This window comes from Lynx canadensis, chromosome C2 (genome assembly GCF_007474595.2).
Source record: "Lynx canadensis isolate LIC74 chromosome C2, mLynCan4.pri.v2, whole genome shotgun sequence".
Classification (NCBI taxonomy): Eukaryota; Metazoa; Chordata; class Mammalia; order Carnivora; family Felidae; genus Lynx; species Lynx canadensis.
Genome location: NC_044311.2, coordinates 156,818,953 through 156,840,933, shown reverse-complemented (window position 1 = coordinate 156,840,933; position 21,981 = coordinate 156,818,953). Strand labels below are relative to the sequence as shown.

General features: G+C 60.9%; 1 protein-coding gene across 18 annotated transcripts in view; it reads right to left on the bottom strand.

Annotated features, from left to right (window-relative positions):
* The window catches only part of TRPM2 (transient receptor potential cation channel subfamily M member 2), a 54,620-nt gene that overhangs the window by 29,643 nt on the left and 2,996 nt on the right, over nt 1-21,981 (bottom strand). For 15 of the 18 annotated variants that reach the window (XR_003971640.1, XR_004344115.1, XR_003971641.1 and 12 more), the window contains exons 2-10: nt 20,388-20,660; nt 19,552-19,640; nt 10,814-10,982; nt 10,121-10,301; nt 7,660-7,826; nt 6,180-6,360; nt 5,188-5,249; nt 4,000-4,200; nt 1,910-2,012 (exon numbers count right to left, since the gene is read on the bottom strand). Coding sequence is in view for 15 of the 18 variants with exons in the window: in XM_030328758.1 (XP_030184618.1) it covers nt 1,910-2,012; nt 4,000-4,200; nt 5,188-5,249; nt 6,180-6,360; nt 7,660-7,826; nt 10,121-10,301; nt 10,814-10,982; nt 19,552-19,640; nt 20,388-20,552 (1,318 nt within the window). In the remaining 3 variants the exon portion in view is untranslated. Of the gene's footprint in view, nt 1-1,909; nt 2,013-3,999; nt 4,201-5,187; nt 5,250-6,179; nt 6,361-7,659; nt 7,827-10,120; nt 10,302-10,813; nt 10,983-11,315; nt 12,080-19,551; nt 19,641-20,387; nt 20,661-21,981 lie in introns of those variants that run through there. The other 3 variants (XM_030328764.1, XM_030328762.1, XM_030328769.1) reach the window with 3 other exon arrangements.

The following is a 21,981-nucleotide window of genomic DNA, read 5'->3' as shown; positions in this document are numbered from 1 at the left end:
GCCGACGCAAGACACAAAAGAACACCGAGTGTATGATTCCATTTCTGTGAGTTTCTAGCACAGGCAAAACCGTCTCCAAGGACAGAAAGCAGACAGATGGTTACCCAAGGCACACAGAGGCACGAGGGAGCTCTTGGAGGTGGGGGGAGCTGTCCTGTATCTGGATTGCATCAGTACGCAGGGTACGCACCCGCTCAAATGCATCCGGCAGTAAACCCAGGATGGGGGACGTCACCTTCTTTAAACCATAACCTCGATAAAGTTGATTTTTAAACGGGGTTGTCATTGGGGTGCCCGGGTGGCTCAGTCGGTTAAGCATCCGACTCTTGGTTTTGGCTCAGGTCATGATCTCGCGGTTCATGAGTTGAAGCCCCATCAGGCTCTGAGCTGACAGCACAGAGCCTGCTTGGGATTCTCTCTCTCTCCTTTTCTCTCTGCCCCTGCTGCTCGCTCCCTCTCTCTCCCTCCCTCTCTGTCTCTCTCTCAAAATAAATAAACCTTTAAAGGGGATTGTTATTGAAAAACCATATACGTATTTCTATTGTTTTCATATATTACACACATAATAAAGAGAGAGCCACTTTCTCCCAGAGGCCCACCGCCTGAACAACCAATTACACTGTGTTGGCTTCCAGAAATAAATATGCCCTCGTTCTCCCCCAGGACCTGCCCCGCCCCCGGCACACGTGGGAGGCACCGTGACTTTTGGCCGAAGGCCACACCGCCCCGAACGAGAAATGAAACATTCCCACAGCCCAGAGGCCCGCACGCCCTCCCCGCTCAGCTCCCCCCGCACCCAGGAGAAACCACGATTCACGGCATTATGTTCACTTGCTCTTGAACTCGGAGAACAGGCGCTGGGCTCCGTCCTGGCCGTGAGCAGGGGTCCCTCCCCCCGCCCCGCCCGGCGCTATGCAGGGATGCCCCCGCTCAGGGCCCCAGGCCCCTCGTCACCACCTCCCAGACGTGGCAGCGGGGCATTCTCTCTTCCTGCTCCGTGGTCCCTTCACGGAAGAAGGCAAGGAGGGGACAGACGCTCTCACTGCCCCGTCTGTGAACAGGAGGGTCGAACCCCTGTGGTCACGTGGATCTTCACAGCGGCTTCCCGGCCTTCGGCGTCCTTGGTGGCGTCCCGGTTCCTGCACAGTTGCTCTGAGTCTATTCAACCGGCTCTTCCCGGTTCTTCTGTCTCCCCGGACGGGGGTCTTCAAATGAGAGCCCCGGTCCTGGTTTTAACCGTCTCACTGGCTCCGTGAGGTTTCACGTGCCATCCCGAGTCCTTCCGTCAGGAGGAGGCCACGAACAAGCCCAGGTTTGCCCCCCTCTCCCGGCAAAGCTTCCTGCCGCCCTGCTCCGCCTGGGCCGCGTCCCTCGGGGGTGAGGAGCCAGCACGACGGCTTCCGGCTTCCTGGCGTCGGGACGTCGTCCACAGCGGGAGGGGCGGGGCACCTGCCGTCCCCCAGAATCGGAGGGAGAGGGGAGTGTGGGGCGGAGGGCAGGCCAGGGGCTGGCCCAGGGGCGGCCGCCGCGGGAGCTCTATCGCCCAGGAGGGGCCGTGGGAGCGCCGGCACATGAGCAAGCACGCAGGTCAGCAGCAGGCCTCCCAAGGCCTTCTTCCTTCCCCGACACTGTACGGGCGGCTGCGATGCCCGCGGAGGGACCACTCGTGCGGCTGCACTCGGGCTCCGCTGAGGAAGCTAAGTCGGAGAAAGGAGCCCGAACCCCCAGCCCCGGCTGCGGGCCCCCACCTGCCTGGCGGGGCCGTGAGCTGGGCCCGGCGTGGCCCACCCCCGGCTGCCCTCTGACCGGTGCCTCTGACTCAGGGGTGGGTCTTTTGGTGCCTCCAAGCTTGGGGCCCCAGGCACCTCCCCTCCGCTTCTCCCTCCGCCCCACCTTGCCCGACCCTCACCTTTCAGCAAGGCCTGCAGGATGGCCACGTCCACGTCCTGCTGGCCATCCTTGCCTTCCCGGAAGATGGTCAGCAGCTGCCGCCTCCGCACAATGTCTTGGATCTGCAACCGACACGGCCCAGGTGAGGTTTGGGGTGACGAGCGGCCCCCCGCCTCCTCGAGGGGCGCCCGCAGAATCGACGCCCCGGACACACAGCCAGCGCCCCGGCACAAGGCCACCACCTCGCCTCCCCACGGTGAAGACGAAGACGTGTAAGGACCAAATACACCACGTATGCGAGAGGTCTGCCGGGAGGAAACACACCCAAGTGTAAGGGCTTCCGCCCGCCACGAGACTGTCTGCAGAACGCCCGACACCGCTGAACTTGAGACTCCTCCCCTCTTCCTCACCTTGCCTGCCCGCCCACCCCCAGAGCCCCCAGTCTCTCTTCCAATGTTTGTGGTGACGTTCTAGAAAATCCTTGCAATCTGGTGGCTGGCTAAATAGCGTCAGGCTTAGGAAGGAAGGAGGAAGGAAGGAAGAGAGGGAGGGAGGGGGAGGGGAAGGAAGAAAGAAGGAAGGGAGGGAGGGAGGGAGGAAGGAGGAAGGAAGGAAGGAGGAAGAAAGGGAGGAGGGAGGGAAGGAGAGGAGGGAGGGAGGGAGGAAGGAAGGAGGGGGAGGGGAGGGGAGGGAAGGAAGGAAGGAAGAAAGAAGGAGGGAGGGAGGGAGGAAGGAAGGAGGGGGAGGGGAAGGAAGGAGGAAGGAGGGAGGGAGGAAGAAAGGAAGGAAGGAAGTAGGGAGGAAGGAAGGAGGGGGAGGGGAAGGAAGGAGGAAGGAGGAAGGAAGAAAGGGAGGGAGGGGGAGGGGAAGGAAGAAAGAAGGAAGGGAGGGAGGGAGGAAGGAGGGGGAGGGGAAGGAAGGAAGGAGGAAGGAGGAAGAAAGGGAGGAGGGAGGGAGGGAGAGAGGAGGGAGGGAGGGAAGGAAGGAAGGAAGGAAGGAAGGAAGGAAGGAAGGAGGGAAAGAAGGAAGTAGGGAGGAAGGAAGGAGGGGGAGAGGAAGGAAGGAGGGGGAGGGGAAGGAAGGAGGAAGGAGGAAGGAGGGGGGCGCATAATGAAAGGGAAAAGGCTAAACGCAATGTGGTAGAGTCTGATTTGGATCCCGGGGCGGAGAAAGGACATTAGCAGACCAACGTCAAAAGCAGCAGTGCGAGCTTTGGCTCGTCTCTCAGTTCTGACCGCAGCTCTGCGGGATGTGACCCTCGGGACGGGCTGGGTAACGGTTGGCCAGAAGCGCTCTACTACCTTTGCAACTATTCTACGGACCTACAATTACCCCAGAACCAAAGGGCGAGAGAGAACCAGCAGGACACCTGAGATGAGGGCCGTGCCCGGTCCTCACGAGGATGTCCTGATGACCTGAGGCTCCCCGCTTCCAGGCAGTATAACCAGCCTGCCCCCGGGGACTGGGTCTCCCAAACACCCCGGAGACCGGGGCTGGGGTCCCCTGGAACGCTCACCGGACCTGCGAATCCTCGGGATGGGCTCACGCCTGCCGACGCCTCCGGCTGAGGGGCGCGCAGACACCCCACGGCCCCCAGGAGCCGCGCTCAGGCCCCTGTGGCCTCACGGTCCCCCTGCCCCCCTGCCTTGCCAGGGCTCAAACGCCCCCATTAATCTGCCCGGGCGGCCTGGGGTTCACCAGGCTTGGAGGCTGCGCCAGATCCCGTGGCCGTCACCCGGCAGCCCCCGCGCCGCCTGAAGCTCGCCCTCTACACCTCTGCCCTGCGCTGGGCTCAACAGCCGCCTCCTGCCCCCCGACCCAGGCAGTCCTCGCTCCCAAACAGCTGTGCTGTCAGCCCCGTCCGTTCCCCAGTCCAGCCTGCAGTTCTGGGGACAGAGGTTCAAGACATGCCCTCCCCCTGGGCAGGACAATGTGCTGCCTCAGTTGAGGGCTTTCCGTCCACCCAGGGCCCCCGCCTGGCACAAAGCCCCCCGCTCTTCCAAGATCACATCCATGCGCGCTCCAGGCCCGTGGGGTCTCTGTTTCTAGGCCCTGGTCCTGATTCCAGGCTAAGGGCATCTGGGAGCCAGCAGGTGCCTGTGTGCCTACCTTCTTGGTCCATTCCGCAATCCTGCTCTCGGTGAGGGTCTCAAACACCTCCTGGAAGAACACACTCAGCTTCTGCTGGATCCGGGAGATGGTGACCTCAGATATGGGCAGGCCGGCCACCTGGGCGATGACGTCGGCCACGCGGCCCGAGCCCTCCACCACCACGCAGGGGGTGCCGTTGGTGATGGCGTTATAGATGGTCTGAAACGCAGGGGCCCACGGTGAGCCCCGGGGCCCGAGTGCCCGCCCCGCTCTGACCCCTCAACCACGGGCATCTCAGCGTCAAGGCTACGGGGCTACTGAGAAATGAAGCGAAAACACTGAGTCTGGCAGCCTCCGCTGCTGGGGGCGAAAGGCGCTAATCCTGACACAGGGGCGTCCGCCTGACAGACCGGCTCCTTCGGGCCTACTGCTCAGGTGGACCGTGGCCACCGGAACGGGAGCCCTACAGGTGTGTGGGTGAGGGAGCCATCCCCGGGGGACCGTGCTGCCGGCTTGCGGTTTCGCTCCCTCGCTAAGGCCCAGGGTGAGACCAGGGCCACACGAGGAGACCCCTGGACACCCGGCACGAGGTCAACTTCAGGAAGGGACTCGGACCGTGAGGGAGCGGGGCCTCCGTGCAGAGAACCCCGCGTGGGGAGGGGACAGGGGACCAGATGCATTCCTGTCCCCCGGGGACTGGGTCTGAAATGGGGGAGCTCTCCTGCCATTCCTAAGCATGAACACACATTTCCTCCAGTCCCATAAATGCAATGTCCTTGCTCCTGCCCCAAACCTGCAGGCTGTAAGAGCATCATGTGTCCCTGCGGTCAGCCTTCCTCCATCAAGGAGAATGTGTTAAAACCACCGAGGAACCTGCTTTACGTCTAGCTGGGGTGCCCGAGGGCCGGCACTTCGAGAACTGTGCAGAGTGGCCACCCTGGGGTCCTGCAAGAAGGTGCCGTGCGGGTCCCCCTGCGGCCCCTCCTACTGGTCAGCCACCCGGGCCCGGAGCCAGTGTCCCCCCACCCCGCAGCAGGGTTAGGGTTAGCTCGAAGGCTGCCTTCCCACCCACAGTCACCACTCTTTCTCCTTGCCCCTCCCCCTTGCCAACGACCCCGCTGGGGTGCCAGTCACGGGGCTCTGGGCCAGAGTGTCCCCCGCAGCAGGGTTGCACCTCAGATCCCCACCCCACAGGCCAGTACTCACGTGCAGTGTGCCGGGTCCCCCCTCCAGCACCACACAGACTATGGGGATCTTGATGGCCACTCCTAGGACGAAGCATGAACCCCGAATTAGGGATGCGGGGGCCCAGACCCTCCCCCTGGGGCCCTCTTGCCCACCTCCCGCCAGCTCCAGAGGCATCGATGGAGACGGGCAGTTGGTACTGAGGGGTTTTCAAAGGCTGACGCTCGGCCGTCAGTGGACGATCTGCCTGTTCTACGTAATGAGAGCAAATTCGAGCCCTGAGATGGCTCGCCCACCTTCTACTTCTGTTCCCTTTCTGGGGGTGCAGGCGAAGGCATGGCTGTCTGCCTCAGAGGCCACCCCGACCAGCCTGCTTTCCTCGGCATGCCTTTCGTGGAGCCTCAAATCTGCGCACGCCAAGCGGGTGGGCTTCAGGCACCACACACATGGCAGGGGAGCACAGCGTCGGGACCTCCATCCTCTGTCCCGTCGCTCAGCCCTCGCCCTGAGCCCCCCCATCCGTCCCGGCAGCCAGGGCACCTGCAAAGACTTCAGAAATCTCTCCGGGGCAACAAACGTCCCCCCACGTGCCGCCTTGGTGTCTCCGGCCCCACACCCCCACCTAGGCTCTCTGGGACACAGCGGGGCTCTCACGCGGTCCCCGGGCCGGCAGCCTCAGCCTCACCTGAGCACGGAGAAGAGCAAGTTCTCCCCGCACGCCGGGGACTCTGACGTGCGGTGAAGCTTGAACACCATGGCTCTGAAGGGGCCCGCCCAACCTGGCACAGAGCTAGGACCTGCTGCTATTCCGGTCCCTTCTCCGCCCCTCACATCCTGTGCATTTGCCCTTCCCGTGTCCTGGAACCTGGCCCATCTCACCCACGAGGGAAGACACGTCAGGGCCGAGTTATGCACGTTGCTATTTCCAGACTGAGCCGTGCCTGTGGTGTAGAGTGACTACCGGTGGTCTACGTATGACCTGAGGGACAGCAGACACATGGGGGCTCCCTCACCTCCTCTTTCCTTTGTCTGCTCTGATATGAACTTCTCCAGCCTCGTCCTCAGGGGAATCTCGACCCCGTAGCGGCCGTGGGTCCCGTCGTCCACAAGGATGAAGTGGGAGTGGTTACTGTCCAGGCAGGTCAGGTGCCCTTGGCCTTCCTCGTCCATGACGTACTCGGCAGGAAAGCCGCCCTGGGGACGGCCGGAGAGAGTCAGACACAGACAGACAGAGAGTTCTGCACCTTGAATGCCGGAAATGGGGGCCTAGTAGGCTGGAAAGTGACCCCCAAAGATATGAAGTCCTCATTCCTGGAAGCTGTGAACGTTCCCTCATTTGGAAAAAGAGCCCCTATAGATTTAAGTTAAGGATCGTAACACGGGGAAGATTTATCCTGAAGTATCCGGGTGGGTCCTATATGTCTCCACAGCGACCTTCCGAGAGGGAGGCAGAGGGAGATTTGACCACAACAGGAGGAGAGCCCAGTGACCGTGAAGGCAGAGATCGGGGCAATGTGGCCACGGCCGGGGAAAGCCAGCGGCCACCGGAAGGCAAGGACCGGCTGCCCGCCCCTGCCGGCCTCCGGAGGAAGCAGGGCCCCGCCGCACCGGGATCCGGGCCAGGCGAGGCCGATCCGGAGCCCTGGCTCCGAAGGGGAGAGAACGCATTTCTGCGGCTCTGAGCCACCAGGTGCGCGATCGTCTGTTACAGCGGCCACGGGAAACCGGAACAGATCTGACAATCAGGAAGTGGAGCGTTGCCATAAGAAACTCGCACAAATGTGGAGATGGCCTTGGAACCGGGCAACGGGCGGAGACCGGAAGGACGCTGGGGACGCGAGGGACAACGTCCGAGGGGCCTTGAACAGACTGCGGTAGGAGCACAGGTGCAAGGGCACGCCTGGTGACGCCAGACGGGAGTGGGGGGCAGGCAGAGCGAGCTTCGACCGGCTTCGACGCGCCGGCAGAGCGTCCGTAGCTCTGGACGCTGAGGAGCCGCCAGCCAAGGCCCAGAAGGAAATGAGGACCGCGGATCAGAAACCGGACGGAAGGGGGGCGCCTGGGTGGCTCGGTAATGACTACCAGAACCAGAGCACCGTGGCGCCTGGGCTCAGGGCTCCTGTGAGGGCCGGGTTCACAGGGTTCAGAGGTCAGGCTTTGGGATCAGAACGCGACACTCTCTGGCCGCGCAGAGGCGGCCACGCCCCTGCTTTCTGCTAAGTCGTTTCTGTGTTTCTAAGACCCGTGGTGGCTCTTACGTGGACCCATCCTGTAATCGCAAGGGGGTCCAGCCACGTCAGCCGCTCGCCCTGGCCATCAGGGTCTGTGGTGCGGCTGGGCGTGAGCCCCGGTCTCCTGCACCCCTGTCCAGGCTCCTCTCTCCGTGCTGCTTTTACCCTGGTGCCCAGGCAGCGGCCCGTCCACTGCAGACCCAGGGGGCCCTACACGTCACCCCCTCTGACGCCGCCCACCAGGAGAGGTCGCCGAGCTCACCGAGGGGTGGATCAGGTCTTCACGGTTGTGCACGGTGCCCCACGTGGCCACTCCGACGGTGACGACTTCTCCTTCGTTGTGGCTGCTGCTCAGCGTGAAGTCACGCACCGCCTCGCCCACCTGTTTCATCACACCCGTGTGGGAGCCGCCGGTGATGATCCAGGCCCCTGGGGACAGGACCGGAGCTGTGCACCCTCCACGCACACGCCTGATGCCCGCGGCCCCGTGTGCTTCTGACGCCCCCTGTCCTTCATCTGCGGGGCCCGGCTCAGGGGGCTTTCAAACTCGTCATCAGGTGTAAGTCTCGGGACCAGGACCACGGAGGAAGCGGCCACAGCGCGATTCTGCCTTCACGGAGCAGCTCTGGGGGCCGAGGGTTCCCACCTTGCTCAGGGAGGTGGTGCGGCCGGGAGCGGGGACTGTGGGCCTCTCCCCGCACCCCGCCCCCCACCCCCCGCCTGCTGCTGCTTCCCTGTCCTGCACTCGGAACGCATGTGTCTGAATTCTTCTACTCCAAGTCATAAACGTCCCTTCTTCTCCTCAGCTCTCGGGGCCTGAGTGTGGCGGACTGTACCCTTGTTCCTGGCCACTTGTCCTGCCACACTGCCCACTGCCATGTGACCTGCAGGGGCCCTGATAGGGCACACACTTCCCAGCCCTGTGTGACCTAACCAGGGGATCTGCTCAGGGCATCGCACGCGGGAAGCACCGTGACCAGGGGACCCGCTCTGGGCATCACACGCGGGCAGCACCGTGACCGGGGGACCCGCTCGGGGCATCGCACTCGGGGAGCACCGTGACCAGGGGACCCGCTTGGGGCATCGCATTTGGGTAGCACCATGACCAAGGGACCCTCTTGGGGCATCACATGTGGGGAGCATCATAACCAGGGGACCCGCTCTGGGCATTGCACACAGGGAGCACTGTGACCAGGGGACCCGCTCTGGGCATCACATGCGGGCAGCACCATGACTGGGGGACCCGCTCGGGGCATCGCACTCGGGGAGCACCGTGACCGGGGGACCCGCTCGGGGCATCGCACTCGGGGAGCACCGTGACCAGGGGACCCGCTCGGGGCATCGCACTCGGGGAGCACCGTGACCGGGGGACCCACTCGGGGCATCGCACTCGGGGAGCACCGTGACCGGGGGACCCGCTTTGGGCATCACATGCGGGCAGCACCGTGACCGGGGGACCCGCTCTGGGCATCACATGCGGGCAGCACCGTGACCGGGGGACCCGCTCGGGGCATCGCACTCGGGGAGCACCGTGAACACCAGGTCTGGGAGCCCTGAATCTGCACCAGCCATCTTTGCTGCACCTTGCCCGCCAGGAGAAAGCAGGTCCCCAGTGCGCTCTGCTCCTCCAGCCCGTGTCCGGATGAGAGGAGACACGGGGTAGACGTGCAGCTGCCTCCTCGGAAAAGGGGTGAAGTTCTCTATCGTTTGGGCTGCCTGCTACCGGGGCAGTGCCGGCCACGGCACACAACCCGGTGCCTAGAAACCAGCTGTGCGTGGTGCTGCCGTAGGGAACCATCTAAAACGTGTGGCCCTGGCTCTGGGGCTGGGAGGTGACAGCAAGGACTTTGCTGTCGAACCCTAAAAAGATAACTGTCAAGACGAGGTAAAACCACCACCTGTGATTACCTGGGGGACAGGTGAGCACCTAATGGGCTCACTGCGCAGGTCACAAGCGTGCCTGGGGGATGGTCGGCTGCATTTAACCAAATCCCACGTGCTGCGGAAGCCCCAAAAGACACGGGCCAGTGAGACCCTGACCGAGCCTCTGTTTCAGGGCAAAGACCAAACGGAGAGGGCGGCCCTCACGTGCTGCTAAAACCAGATCCTAAAGCCAGCGTCCTCTGGGTGGCCCAGTCTCACCCGGACCAGAATCCTTGCTCTCCTGCCCTTAACCAACCCGGCGTAGCCGCCTTGGAGGCCACGGGCAGCACGGCTGCTTCTCCAGCGTCACTCTGAGGGAGCACCCGGGGCTGCCTGCGTGGAGCTCACGCAGCCTGGGGCCTTGCCCTGTGCTCACTGGGGGTGCACCCCTGGGGGGCACGGGACCCCGAGGCAGTCACGTCATGTGTAAAGATGGACACCGTTGTCCCTCCCTCCCAGAGGTGAACAGACGGGTTAGGTAACAGGGGTCTGGTTCGTGGAGACCCTCCCCGAAGGCCCCACGGTGAACACGACCCCCTCCAGCCTCCTCCGCCTCCCGCCGTTACCTCGCGGCTAAACGAGGCCTCCCGTGGGGGCAGAGCAGGGAGTCCCTCTCGGGAGCTGGCTGGAGCCCTGTCTGCCCCACGAGCACGCCCAGCGGCAGCCGCCGTGGGCCGGCGAGGGCTGGGGAGTCTGACTGGGCCGGGCACGGCCTGGGTGGCCCCCGAGGACCCCCCTAGTCCCAACAGCCGTGGTGCTGCCTGCTCAGCCCGCCCATGGCTCCAGCCCCCGAGGGCTACCTGTGGTCTGGGCCACCTTGACCAGGCCTCTTCGGAAGACGCTCTTCAGCCTGGGCTTCATGTTGAAGTCCTTGGCCCCGCCTGTCACCGAGATGAGGAGGTTGGGGACGTCCAGGCCCCAATACTGGGTCATCAGGTGATAGATCACGCTGGGCGGGGTGTCCTGGGAGAGGCGAACGTACTGCAGGGAAGTGACAGGGCGGCAGGGGGGAGCCTGTGTCAGCGGGGGGCCCAGCCCAGCCCTAGAGACGGCAGGGCAGCTGTGGGCACCCCCCCACCAGCCCGCCCGAGAGCCCAGCCAGGTGGGCGGACGCCCCCCACCCTGGGTCTAGATCCAGTGAGCAGAAGCGGCCGCGCCTAAGCAGGACACGGATCGAGAGGAAGGGGGAAGGGGCAAAGGCCCAGCGGGACAACAGGCCGCCCTGGGAAGACCAGCCCCATCTTCCAGCCCCCTCCGCCCAGCCTGCACTCACGGCGCCCCTGTGACCCCCGCCTCTCTGCTGTGGGACGCACCCGCCCTGCTTTGTGGTGACCGAGAACCCCGAGGGCACCCTTGGGTCTCCCGTGAGCCTCGTGAAGCCCCGCCTGCCCCGTCCCTAGTGCTGGCAAGGCTCGAGGCCTCTCCGGAGGCGCCTCAGGTCACGGAAGGGTGACGTGAGTCACAGAGAGAGCAGCGGAGGGGTGGAGACCAACCTTCCCCACCTTCTGGCCCAGGCCCGTGAAAACAATGTCACCAAAGGCGTCCGTTGGCATCTCCTGGACATGCTTTTTTGGGTCCCAATCCTTGCCCTGCCAAGTGTGGGGCCTGGTAGCCTCCTCCAAGTGCTGCTGGCGTGTGTAGCCGCACTCGCACACCACCTTCCTGCAAAGACCACACGGTCACGGTCAGCGGAGGGAAGGAGGTGCCCCATGCCCCCCGCGGGGGGTGTCAGCAGGGGCCCAGCGGAGAGTCAGGACCCCACCCCCCGCTGTGAGGAGGAGCCATGTCAGTGAAAGCTCAGAGGGGAGCTGAGGCTCCCACCCCTTCCCACCGAGCGTCAACCCGGGCTGAGAGGGGCTTGGACTCCCATTGCCACGTGGCGGTAATGAAGCAGGGCCTCCCTCCCCCACAGACACGTCATAGGGGACCTGCTAAACCACAGGATGCAGTCTCATAACAATACCCCAAAGGTCAAGGTTTCAGACTGAACATCACCATCACACCAGGAGCCAGGAAAATCTCCACCGGAATGAGAAAAGACAGCAGCCACCGATGCCAAGGTGACGCTGTTGTTAGAATCATCTGACAAGGACGTTAAGGCAGCTACCATAAAACTGCTTTACCAAGGAATCACGAACACACTTGGAAAAAAGGAAAATATATAAAGTCTCAGCGAAGAAATGGAAGACATATCAAATGGAAATTTAAAAACTGAAAAGAATGCACTAACAAACCAAAATCTTTTCAAAACTCAGTGGATGGACTAAGCCACAGAATGAAGGTGGCAGAGGAAAGAATCCGTGAACTTGAAAACAGAGCATAGCAATGACCCACCATGAACGCCAGAGAGAAACAGACCTAAATGAACAAGGACGTGAAGAGGCTCTGAGCCTCAGAGCTGTGAAGGAAGCCGGAGCAGGCACGTCACAGAGTCCCCAAGGGAAGAGGGAGAGGGGGCGGGGCCGAGGGAAGGGGGGCGGGGCTGGAAACGCGTGTAAAGAAATTGTGACCAGCCGTGATGAGCACCGAGTTAGGTACAGAAGTGGCTGTATTGCACACCTGAAACCAATCTAACACTGTATGCTGATTACACTGGAATTAAAATTAAAAACTTAATAAAAAATTATGGCCCAATGGGAGCTTTCCTAGGAATGCGAGGTTGGGTTATCACTTAAAAAACCAATCAACAGGGGCGCCTGGGTGGCTCAGTCGGTTAAGCGGCCGACTTCAGCTCAGGTCACCATCTCGCAGTCCGTGAGTTCGAGCCACGTGTCAGGCTCTGGGCTGACGGCTCAGAGCCTGGAGCCTGCTTCCGATTCTGTGGCTCCCTCTCTCTCTGCCCCTCCCCCGTTCATGCTCTGTCTCTCTCTGTCTCAAAAATAAATAAAATGTTAAAAAAAAATTTTTTTTTAAAAACCAATCAACATAGTTTATCATATTAGCAGAATAAGGGAGAAAAGCCGCCTGATCGTTTGCTTGGATGCATAGTGTTTTATCAAATTCAACACCCAGTTGTAATAACAACTGTCAGCAAAGCAAGAACAGAGGGGAACTTCCTCAACCTGGTACAAAAGCATCTGTGAAAATCCTACTGCTAACATCATACTCAAGGATAAAATGCTGAACCCTTCATCACTAAGATTGGGAACAAGACGATGCTGTCCACCCTCAGCACTGCTATTCAGCATGGCACTAGAGGTCCTAGCTAATGGGGTGGTGGAAAGAAAGGAGAGGAAAGGGTACAGGGGGAAGGGAAGGGAAGGGAAGGGAAGGGAAGGGAAGGGAAGGGAGAGGGAAGGGAGAGGGAAGGGAGAGGGAAGGGAAGGGAAGAGAAGGAAGAGGGAAGGGAAGGAAGAGGGAAGGGAAGGGAAGGAAGAGGGAAGGGAAGGAAGAGGGAAGGGAAGGGAAGGAAGAGGGAAGGGAAGGAAGAGGGAAGGGAAGGGAAGGAAGAGGGAAGGGAAGGAAGAGGGAAGGGAAGGAAGAGGGAAGGGAAGGGAAGGGAAGGAAGAGGGAAGGGAAGGGAAGGAAGAGGGAAGGGAAGGGAAGGGAAGGGAAGGGAAGGGAAGGGAAGGGAAGGGAAGGAAGAGGGAAGGGAAGGGAAGGGACAGGGAAGGGAAGGAAGAGGGAAGGGAAGGGAAGGGAAGGGAAGGGAAGGGAAGGGAAGGGAAGGGAAGGGAAGGGAGGGAAAAAGAAAAGAAGGAAGGAAAGGAAAGAAAAGGCACATATAGAAGAAAAGAAGTAAAACTATCTTTATTCACAGGTGATGGAATTGTGTGTGTAGAAAACCCTAGGGCATCTACAAAAAGGTGTAAGACTGACAGTAACTCTAACAAGTTTGTAGGTCAATAGAAACAAGGTCAATAGAAATAAATCAATTTTATGTCTATACAGAAGTAACAAACAGAAAGTGAAATTGGGGCGCCTGGGTGGTTCCGTTGGTTAAGCGTCTGACTTCAGCACAGGTCATGATCTCACAGTTTGTGAGTTCGAGCCCCGTGTCGGGCTCTGTGCTGACAGCTCACAGCCTGGGGCCTGCTTTGGATTCTGTGTCTCCCTCTCTCTCTGCCCCCACCCTGCTCACGCTCTATCTCTGTCTTTCTAAAATGAATAAACATTAAAAACAATTAAAGTGAAATCAAAACAAAACACTACCTATAATAGCAAAGAAAAATTAAAAGTGGCCAAATTTCCCACATTTGGAAAGAAGTCATAAATTCTACATTCAAGAATCTAGGGAACACCACACAAGGGAGACCCAAAGAGATGTGTGCCAGGATACTAAAGTCAAACTTGTATCAACTAAAGGCAAAGAAAAAATCTTGGAAGCCGCAAGACAGAAATGACACTTTGCCTACTGGGGCAAAGTAACTCACAGAACAAACAACTTCTCATCAGAAATCAGAAAGAAGTACCAGGAGCAGGGCGCCTGGGGGGGCTCAGTTGGCTGAGGGTCCGACTCTTGGTTTTGGGTCAGGTCATGATCTCACAGTTCATGGGTTCGAGCCCTGTGTCGGGCTCTGCGCTAACAGCGTGGAGCCTGCTGGGGATTCTCTCTCTCTCTCTCTCTCTCTCTCTGCCCCTCCCCTCATGCTTCACGCGCTCTCTCTCTCTCGCAAAATAAACTAATAAACTTAAAAAAAAATTTTTTTTCAGGAAGTACAAGGAGGAAGGGGCACAACAGCTTTCAAAAAGCACCAACCCAGAATTGAACACTCAGCAGACGCATGGCTCAGTCAGACGTTCTCGGATGAAAGAAAACGGAGGGAATCTGTCACCCACAGGACCGCCCTACGAGGATGGATAAAGGTCGTTCTCTAAGCAGAAGTGAAGTGATGGACGGTGGAAAGGTTGAACAGCAGAAGGAAGGAAGAATGACAGAATGGGTAAACGGAACTCTGGAAAAATGTTCAAGTCACCTGGAAAGGCAGGAAAAGAAAAACCTTAAAACGGAAAGATGCGATGGCGGACTTGAGTCCTAACATCAAAACTCACCTTAAATATAGTGTCGTAAATACACCAGTTTGAAAAGACACAGGTTTTGCAGAGTGGATGGAAAGAGTAAGACCCGATTATTTATTGTCTACAAAAATCTCGCTTCCAACGACGGAGGCAAGCTGAGAGTGACCGACCACTTGGCAGCAAAGGGGGGAGGACTGCCGATACGCACAACAACCCGGATGGATGGCGAAGGGATCGCCTGGGTGGAAAGTGACACGGTCACTTCGGTCGGATTCCTTAGGTGACGTGCTCGAAGTGGCAAGGTTGCGGGCATGAAGAACAGACTCGTGGCTGCCGGGGGCTCAGGGTGGTGGGGGCAGAGGACGCAGGGGCGGGACCAGGCTCGGAACCCGGGGAGCTCCCGTGGCATCTTTGCAACTTCCTAAAATCTATGATGGTTCCGGAGTAAAAAGGGTAAGGAGCCCCCGCGTGGTGCAGGCTCAAAGCAGCACGCGACAGACGCGGGCCAGCCCGCCGGGCACCTGGACGACGCTACGGGAGAACCCGCGCCCGGGACTCCCCGCTCTCGGTTCTGCTTTTCCCGCCGCAGCACCTCAGCACCTCCTTCCAACTGTGACCTCCCCTCTCGTGTCCTTCAGGTTCGGGGACTGAGACCTTTTCACTCCTTTCCTGCTATTCACTGGGGCTTCGGGAGAGAGAGGAGGTAAGTGTGTTCTCTACACCTCCTTACATTGGAAATTGTGAATTTTTAGGTTCTGACATCTCATTAGTATCAAGTGACCTGAAAGACGAGAGACAGATGAGACAAGCAAGCAGTCCGAGGCCAGGTGAGCCTGGGGCCAGGTGGCACAGGGAAGGATGCGGCGGGGGGCAGGTGGCACAGGGGAAGGACGCTGGGGGGCAGGTGGCTCGGGAGAGGACGCTGGGGCCAGGTGGCACAAGGAAGGATGCAGGGGCCAGGTGGCACAGGGAAGGACGCGGAGCTGCCCTGCTCAGACGCTCTGGCTCTCCATTTCTCCACCGCTACAAGGGGAAAACAGTACATCCCCTGACCCCCAGCCTACAGAATGCCCTGAGGGTCTAAAGAGGTTCTAGAAATAACGTATAAAATTAGTGCCAAACAACTAAGCATGCAGAGCACCCAGGATGGGTTAAGACACCCGTGGCCTGCCCTGCACCCAGGTGCTGCTGGGCTCCTTCCCGAGGGCTGTCCCTCCTTCTGCGTGTGGTGACCGCAGGGGCCCCCAGTGCTCTGAGCACAAGCCCCACCCGTGGAGAGCTCGGAGTGCGCCCTCTGACCTCCATCGACCCCTCAGGGAGACTCAGGCGCTTTCAGACCTGCAGGGAACACAGGGTACACGTTATGTGTTGTGTGACCACCTCGATTTATGGTCAAAGGCAGGGAGGGGGGAGTCACCAGGACGAGGACCCAGCTCTTGTATCTTGGCCCAGCGCTGCCCCCAGGCTTTCTGTTCAGTCTCTAATGGCCTAAGACGGGTCACCTCCTTACCTCGTCTCTGAGCCACCCCCTCTGCTGAGATTAGGTCTTAAATCTACGTGGCCACCCAAGCTCTCCATCTGGGCTGCTCCGTGCAGTCTGGAGAGGCGCCTCGGTCTTACTAAGCATGCACACCTCGTCCTGAAGACAGCTTCTGAAGCATCCGCTTCGGTCTCTGTGTTTTATGGATGAGGGTTCCAGGGAGGAGAAAGAGCCAATACGTCAAGGTCGCAAAGTAACTGTGACAGTATGGGGAAGGTCTGGGGTGGCGGTGGTGGGAAGGGAAATGAGTCAAATCTGGGCAGAGCTGAGAAGGACCCTCAGGACGTGGGACTAATTAGATTATGGGGATGTAGGGAGGTGGGGGGTGGGGGGGGTTCAGGTCTGGAAGGCGGTGGGGGAGACCCCAACGCCTTTGATGGAAATATGTAAGGTGTATAAATAAATCTGTTCCAAGGCTCCGTTCGTGACGGGGAGGACCTTCCCACCGTCTCCTCCTGGACCGCACTCTGCTCTCACAAGGGAGCACGCCCTCTCCATCCGCTGGAGGGACCCCTTTAATAGGGAACACGCTGTGCAGGACACAGTCCCCCGCAGGCCTGGGACCACTGTCTCTGGAGGGGCTGCTCACTAGGCTGGGCTTTCAGAACGGTCTGCATTCCCCAACCCCCTCATCCCAGACTGTGCAAAGGACACGATTTGTGCTCAACACCTGCCTTCCCTGGGCGTCTGGAACGTGGGGGGTGCTAGGCAGAGGTGCCGATGTCACCAGCCCGGGACTAACCCCGGGCGCTGAGCCCCTAACAGCTTCGCAGGACAGAAGCCCGGCACACAGCTGCATTCTCCCCTGCTGGCATGCCCCTGGGGAGGGACGGGGGACAGAGGTCGCAAGCCTGCACACGGAGTCTCAGACCCGCCCGTGTGCTTTCCCTGTTGAGCCTGCTGGGCGTCCCTGCGCTGTGACTGCTGTCCTAGAACACGTACGGCGACCCCAAGGACCCCCAGAAACAAGTCTACACCGCCGTCTCTGACTCGAATCAGAACCCCATCTCTCTGGGGTCTGCCGGCCCCCGGGGAGCACCTTCCTTTGCTTTCCTTCTGGTTCCACGTGGGGAGCACAAGGGGGGCCATGAGCATCAGGGCTGTGGGCACACTGCCCACCTCCACGCCAGGCAGCCGGCACGGCCCCCGCCACCAGGATCCCAGCCGCTCTGCACCCCCCGCTCTTGCCACGTGGGGTCCCAAATCTTTGAGAAGGAAAACAGGAGGCAAGGAGAATGCCCTGTTCTTCCATGAGGGAGCACCAGAAAACAATGTGCGGGCCACTGGTGCTTCCAGACAAAGACCCAGGAACCGGCCGCCCCCAGGACGTCCAACACGCCTGGTGAGTTCCCAGGCAGCAGATGACCAGAAGCGCCCACTCGGATGCACCTCGCCAAGCTCCCCGCCTCCCTGTGTTTCCTGCCGTCCCCGGGACCTCCGGGCACCTGCTTCACCTCTCCAGCTATAAACCCCATCCCCGGCTTCCATCAGGTTCTGAAACATAATTTAGGAAACTGCTTTAAGTCGTAAGACGCGGCTAATCAGGACACCGGTACTTCATTCTAGTTGCCGTTAGCCAGTCACACGGTACCCTACAAGAAAATGTCTCTGGGTGCCCCCACCTTTCCGGCCATCACTGGGTCCCGTGCTTCCCAGCCCTCAATGTAACATCTGAGCGACAGCCCCCTGTAGCAGCCCCTTGCGTCAAACCTGATGCTAGTAAACGTGCTCCTGGAAATTTCCAGAACCAAAGGCATCCTGAGCAGTATTTCTTCAAAGCAGGAAAGGGGCACTGAAGGAGTAGGAAGCCCCATTTCAGCCTCAAATCCCAGCTGAGTCCCCCGGCCCTCGCTGACCCTTGTCAGCATCCTCCACTGGGTCTTAGCTCAGAGGAAAGAAGGGGCCCGGGGTCGGGTGGGTGGCGGCTCCGGGCCCCGCGAGCCGGAGACCAGACTGCTGCGTAAGTCTTCGGAATGACTTTGAAGCCAGCGAGTCCTGCACGGGCCGTCCGGGTGACACTCATTCCCTCGGAGGCTATTTTCATAAGCTTCCTGTAAACTAACGAAGACTGGAAACCTCGACGCAAAACGCTCTCTGTACGTCGTCAGAGCGAGCAGCGTGGCTGGGAAGCTCCGATGACGCACCGAGTACGTTGGCACTCCCTGCCAAGCTGCCAGCTGGAACATGCTGGCAACCCTCTCTGGCTCAAGGGTCTGCTCCCAGGACGGAGAAATGAGGACGCGGCCCTGACGCGGAGCCACGCCGGAGGCGTGAACCCCAGCCCCTCAGTGATGACGGCGGGCAGATCGCAGGGCCCCGGGAACGGCCTCGTCGGCGGTGATCCCTCCTGCCTGAGCCGCGGCCTAATCTCTCTCCCTTCCCCACGCGGGCTCCTCCCCCCAGGTCATTCGACACGCGGGGGCTGGATGCTATCCGTCCACCGTGGGAAGCGGAAGACGGATTCTGCCGCCACGAAGCCACACGATCTCGGGGCGCGAAGGACTGGTAAAAAGACAGATAGATGGAGCGTGGTGGGGAGAGAGGTTACTTCCCCGTGTGGTCAGGGAGGGCTGCACAGCAGAGCCGGCATCCACCACAAGAGCTCAGTAGGCGACAAGGAAGGCGGAGGAGAAAGAGCGTGGCCGGTCGGTGGCAAGACACGACTCTGGTGCGGCTGGGGGGGAGGCGCTGACACAAATCATACTCCTCAAGGAACGGCGAGGACGTGCCACACCTCCCAGGAGGTTCCTCCGAAGCTGCCCGCAGCGCCCCCAAGCTCCCGGGCGGCCCTGCTGGGCAGCCAGTGGCCCAGGAGGGAAACGTCCAGCCGTGTGGAGGCGTAGAGGCCACCGCTGCCCGCGGAGGTGGTCTTGGCCCCACAGGTAGGAGAGGCAAGTGGGGGGGGGGAGGCGGTTCCTGAGGGTGAGGTGGCCCGGTCTGCATTTGGCACCGACCTCAGCGAGGGGTCCAGGCTGGGCGTTCTCCCTGAGTCCCCGTAGAGCCCCCACGGCACTGTGACACCCTCTACTCCAGAGGGAAATGAACATTCTAGAGGCATGCAACGTGGCGCCCAAATGAGCACGTTCAAGTCCAAGTGCCCCTGCGGAGCGGTCCCCTGATGACCCTGGATGAGTCACCTAAGCTCTCTGCACCCCACCTGCAGGACGCATGAGGCAAAGCTGCTCGCCCACAGACAGCTGGACGGGCACGTGGGGCTGCCGCAAGCGTCCGAGGCCACGCGGACACGGACTGGGCCCACTGAGGCCACACAGACACACAGACAAGGGACTGTGCCCCCTGAGGCCACACGGACACGGGACTGGGCCCCCCGAGGCCACACAGACACGGACTGGGCCCACTGAGGCCACACAGACACACAGACAAGGGACTGTGCCCCCTGAGGCCACACGGACACGGACTGGGCCCCCCGAGGCCACATGGACACAGACTGGGCCCACTGAGGGCACACACACACACAGGACTGGGCCCCCCAAGACCACACAGATACACACACACACACACACACACACACACACACACACGGGATTGGGCCTGCGAGGCCACGAAGACAGGACTGGGCTCGCTGAAGCCATGTAGACACGGGCTGTGCCTGCCCAGGCCACACACGCACGGACACAACACACACAGACACACACACATACCAATGGAGCCCGCCGAGGCCCCGGCCCGTGGGAACAGGGGGAGGGGTGGCCACACTAACAGGCCCCTTACCCAGCGTCAGACAGTTTGGAGCTCTCCACAAAGTACATGCATTCCTTCTTCTTGATATTTTCGGGGATCCACGAACTGAGACTTTCTTGCTGAGGATAAAAAGGGCGCTTTGAGATCCCTGGGCAGTCATAGCAACACTGTTCGGGACAGCAAACCCTCCGCCACTCCTAGATACGCCTGGGCTCCCTGTCGAGCTACACGGCACTTTTCCAGAAGGTGTGAGCGGGGCGGGGGTGCCCGGCCCCGGCTCTCAGGTGTGGGAGGAACAGCCCTGTGGGACCTCTTCCTCCTTTGCCCTACTTAAGTAGCACGGCACTTTCCAGTTTCTCTGTCAATGCTGCCTTCCTCGGGAATAAAGCGGTGTGGCGGGTAGGGGTGTGGACACCTGCCTCTGTCCTGACGAGACGGCAGGCCAACGCCCTCCCGCCACCTGACCAAGGGCCGAGGGAGTCAAACATGCCCTCAACACAGTCTTGTCACGGGCCTTGGGGAATCTAGCCCAGGACGTCGGTGGTGCTCAGGGCCCTCCAGTGACATCGGAGACGTGAAGTCATCGCACAGTGAGGTCAGGGGTGACGGCTTCCAGCGAGTCTGCCCGGGACAGGGTTGCAGTGCTTGCCTAACGCCCTCCCAACCTGACCAAGAACAGGAAGGGGCGTGCGATGCATGGAGGGGGCGGACCTGGCCACTGACCATTTTCTCCAGGTCCCCTTTCCCCGGCTCAGCCGAGCCTCTGCCCAAGCAAGAAACACACCCATCCCTGGGTGGTCGCCGTGCCCCACCAGGGCTCTGGGGGACCCGGCGGAGGGGGGCCCTGCTGGCCACCGGAAGCCTACCTTCTCACTGTTGCCAAAGAGGTTCTGGGACCTCCTGACCTTGCGCAGGCTGCTGTTGCTGCGCCAGAGACTGGGGACCGTGCCCAGGTCAGCGACCCTCCGGGGCTGCACCCCAAAGGCCTCCTCCTGCTTGGAGCCGGCTTTCCTCAGGGTGGGGGGCTCCATCGTGAGGGCTGCCTCCACTCCAGCTGCCACGGTCTCCTCCCTCCCTCAGGACAGCCTTTACTCCAGCTCGTGAGGCTGAAGGTTCTGGAAACACACCATGGAGGACTGCTGGAATAGATCAGAGAGGGGAATGAGGCAGGTGTCCTGACAGCACGGGGCACGTGCTTCCTCGCGCGGGGCCTGTCCACTCGTTGGTCGGCGCCTTTCCCCGGCTGCCCCGGCTGTGTCCGCCAGCAGGGGCCCCGGGTCGTCTGGAAGCACATGCACATCCCCAGGGCCCCAGAGGCCCATCTGTAGCCACAGCGACCTCAGGTCACTGTGAAGGGCCGGAGGAGGCGCTCCATCCCCGTCCGTGGGGCCGTCCTCCCAGCACGGGCCCAGAGTGCGAGGGCCTGCGGGGGCAGAACGATTGCAAACGGGGAGCCACAGCTACCTTGCACCCTGCTCATCTTGGGCCTGGCTCTCCCAATTCCCCGCAGCCCCAGGCGCCGCTCCAGCTGGCCCCCTGTGGCCAGGGTTAGTGGCACCTGCACGATGCCATCACTGCTGTTCTGAAAAGCATGCAAGTCTGGGGGGCTCAGCCGCCTCCACCCAGATTTTAACAGATGAGGCCACCCAGAGCCTTGGGCACCTGACCCTGGGACAGGGCCGCTGCCAGGACAATACCCAGTGGAGCTGTGGGGTGGGGTGGCCCCAAACCAGCAGAGCCACTGGCATGCATCTCCAGCCGGGGAGAGCTGCAGGGTGGGCTGTGCCCAGAAAAGCCATCGGGCAGGACCACCAGGCCAGGGGCCTTAAGGTTTAGGTTTGCTTGGACCCCGTCACCCCTCCGGTTGCTCCCCTTCGGAGTGGGAGTGCCCGTCCGGTGCCCCACCATTGCTGGCGGGACAGGCCCACAGCCGGAGAGGAATCCGCCTCAGGATAAACGCAGCTGGGGTCTCCCCCACCCCTGACTCAGATGAGATTTAGATCAGACTTCGGAGTAGCTGCTGGAAGGAGTTAACACTCGGCTGTTGGGATGGAGTGAATGTAGTTCTCATGCGAGAAGGACATGAATCTGGGGGGCCAGGAGAGGACCGCTATGGTCTGAATGTGCCCCCCTGAAGTTCGCATGTGGAAACCGCCCCCCAGCGGTGATGGCAGTCGGAGGCGGGGCCTCTGGGAGGTGACGAGGCCCTGACGACTGGGGTCTGTGCTCTGATGGAAGCCCCAGGGAGTGCCCTCGCCCCTTCCCCACCGTGAGGACAGAAGTCTGCAACCCAGAAGGGGGCCCTCCCCCCCCCCCCATGCTGCCACCCTGACCTCAGCCCTCCAGCCTCCAGGGCTGTGAGAATAAACTTCTGTTCACAAGCTGCCTGAGTGTGGCAAGCCTCACACCTGAGCAGCCCTAAGGCCATCGCAGTCACCTGGCCCCTCAGGCAGGGCCAGG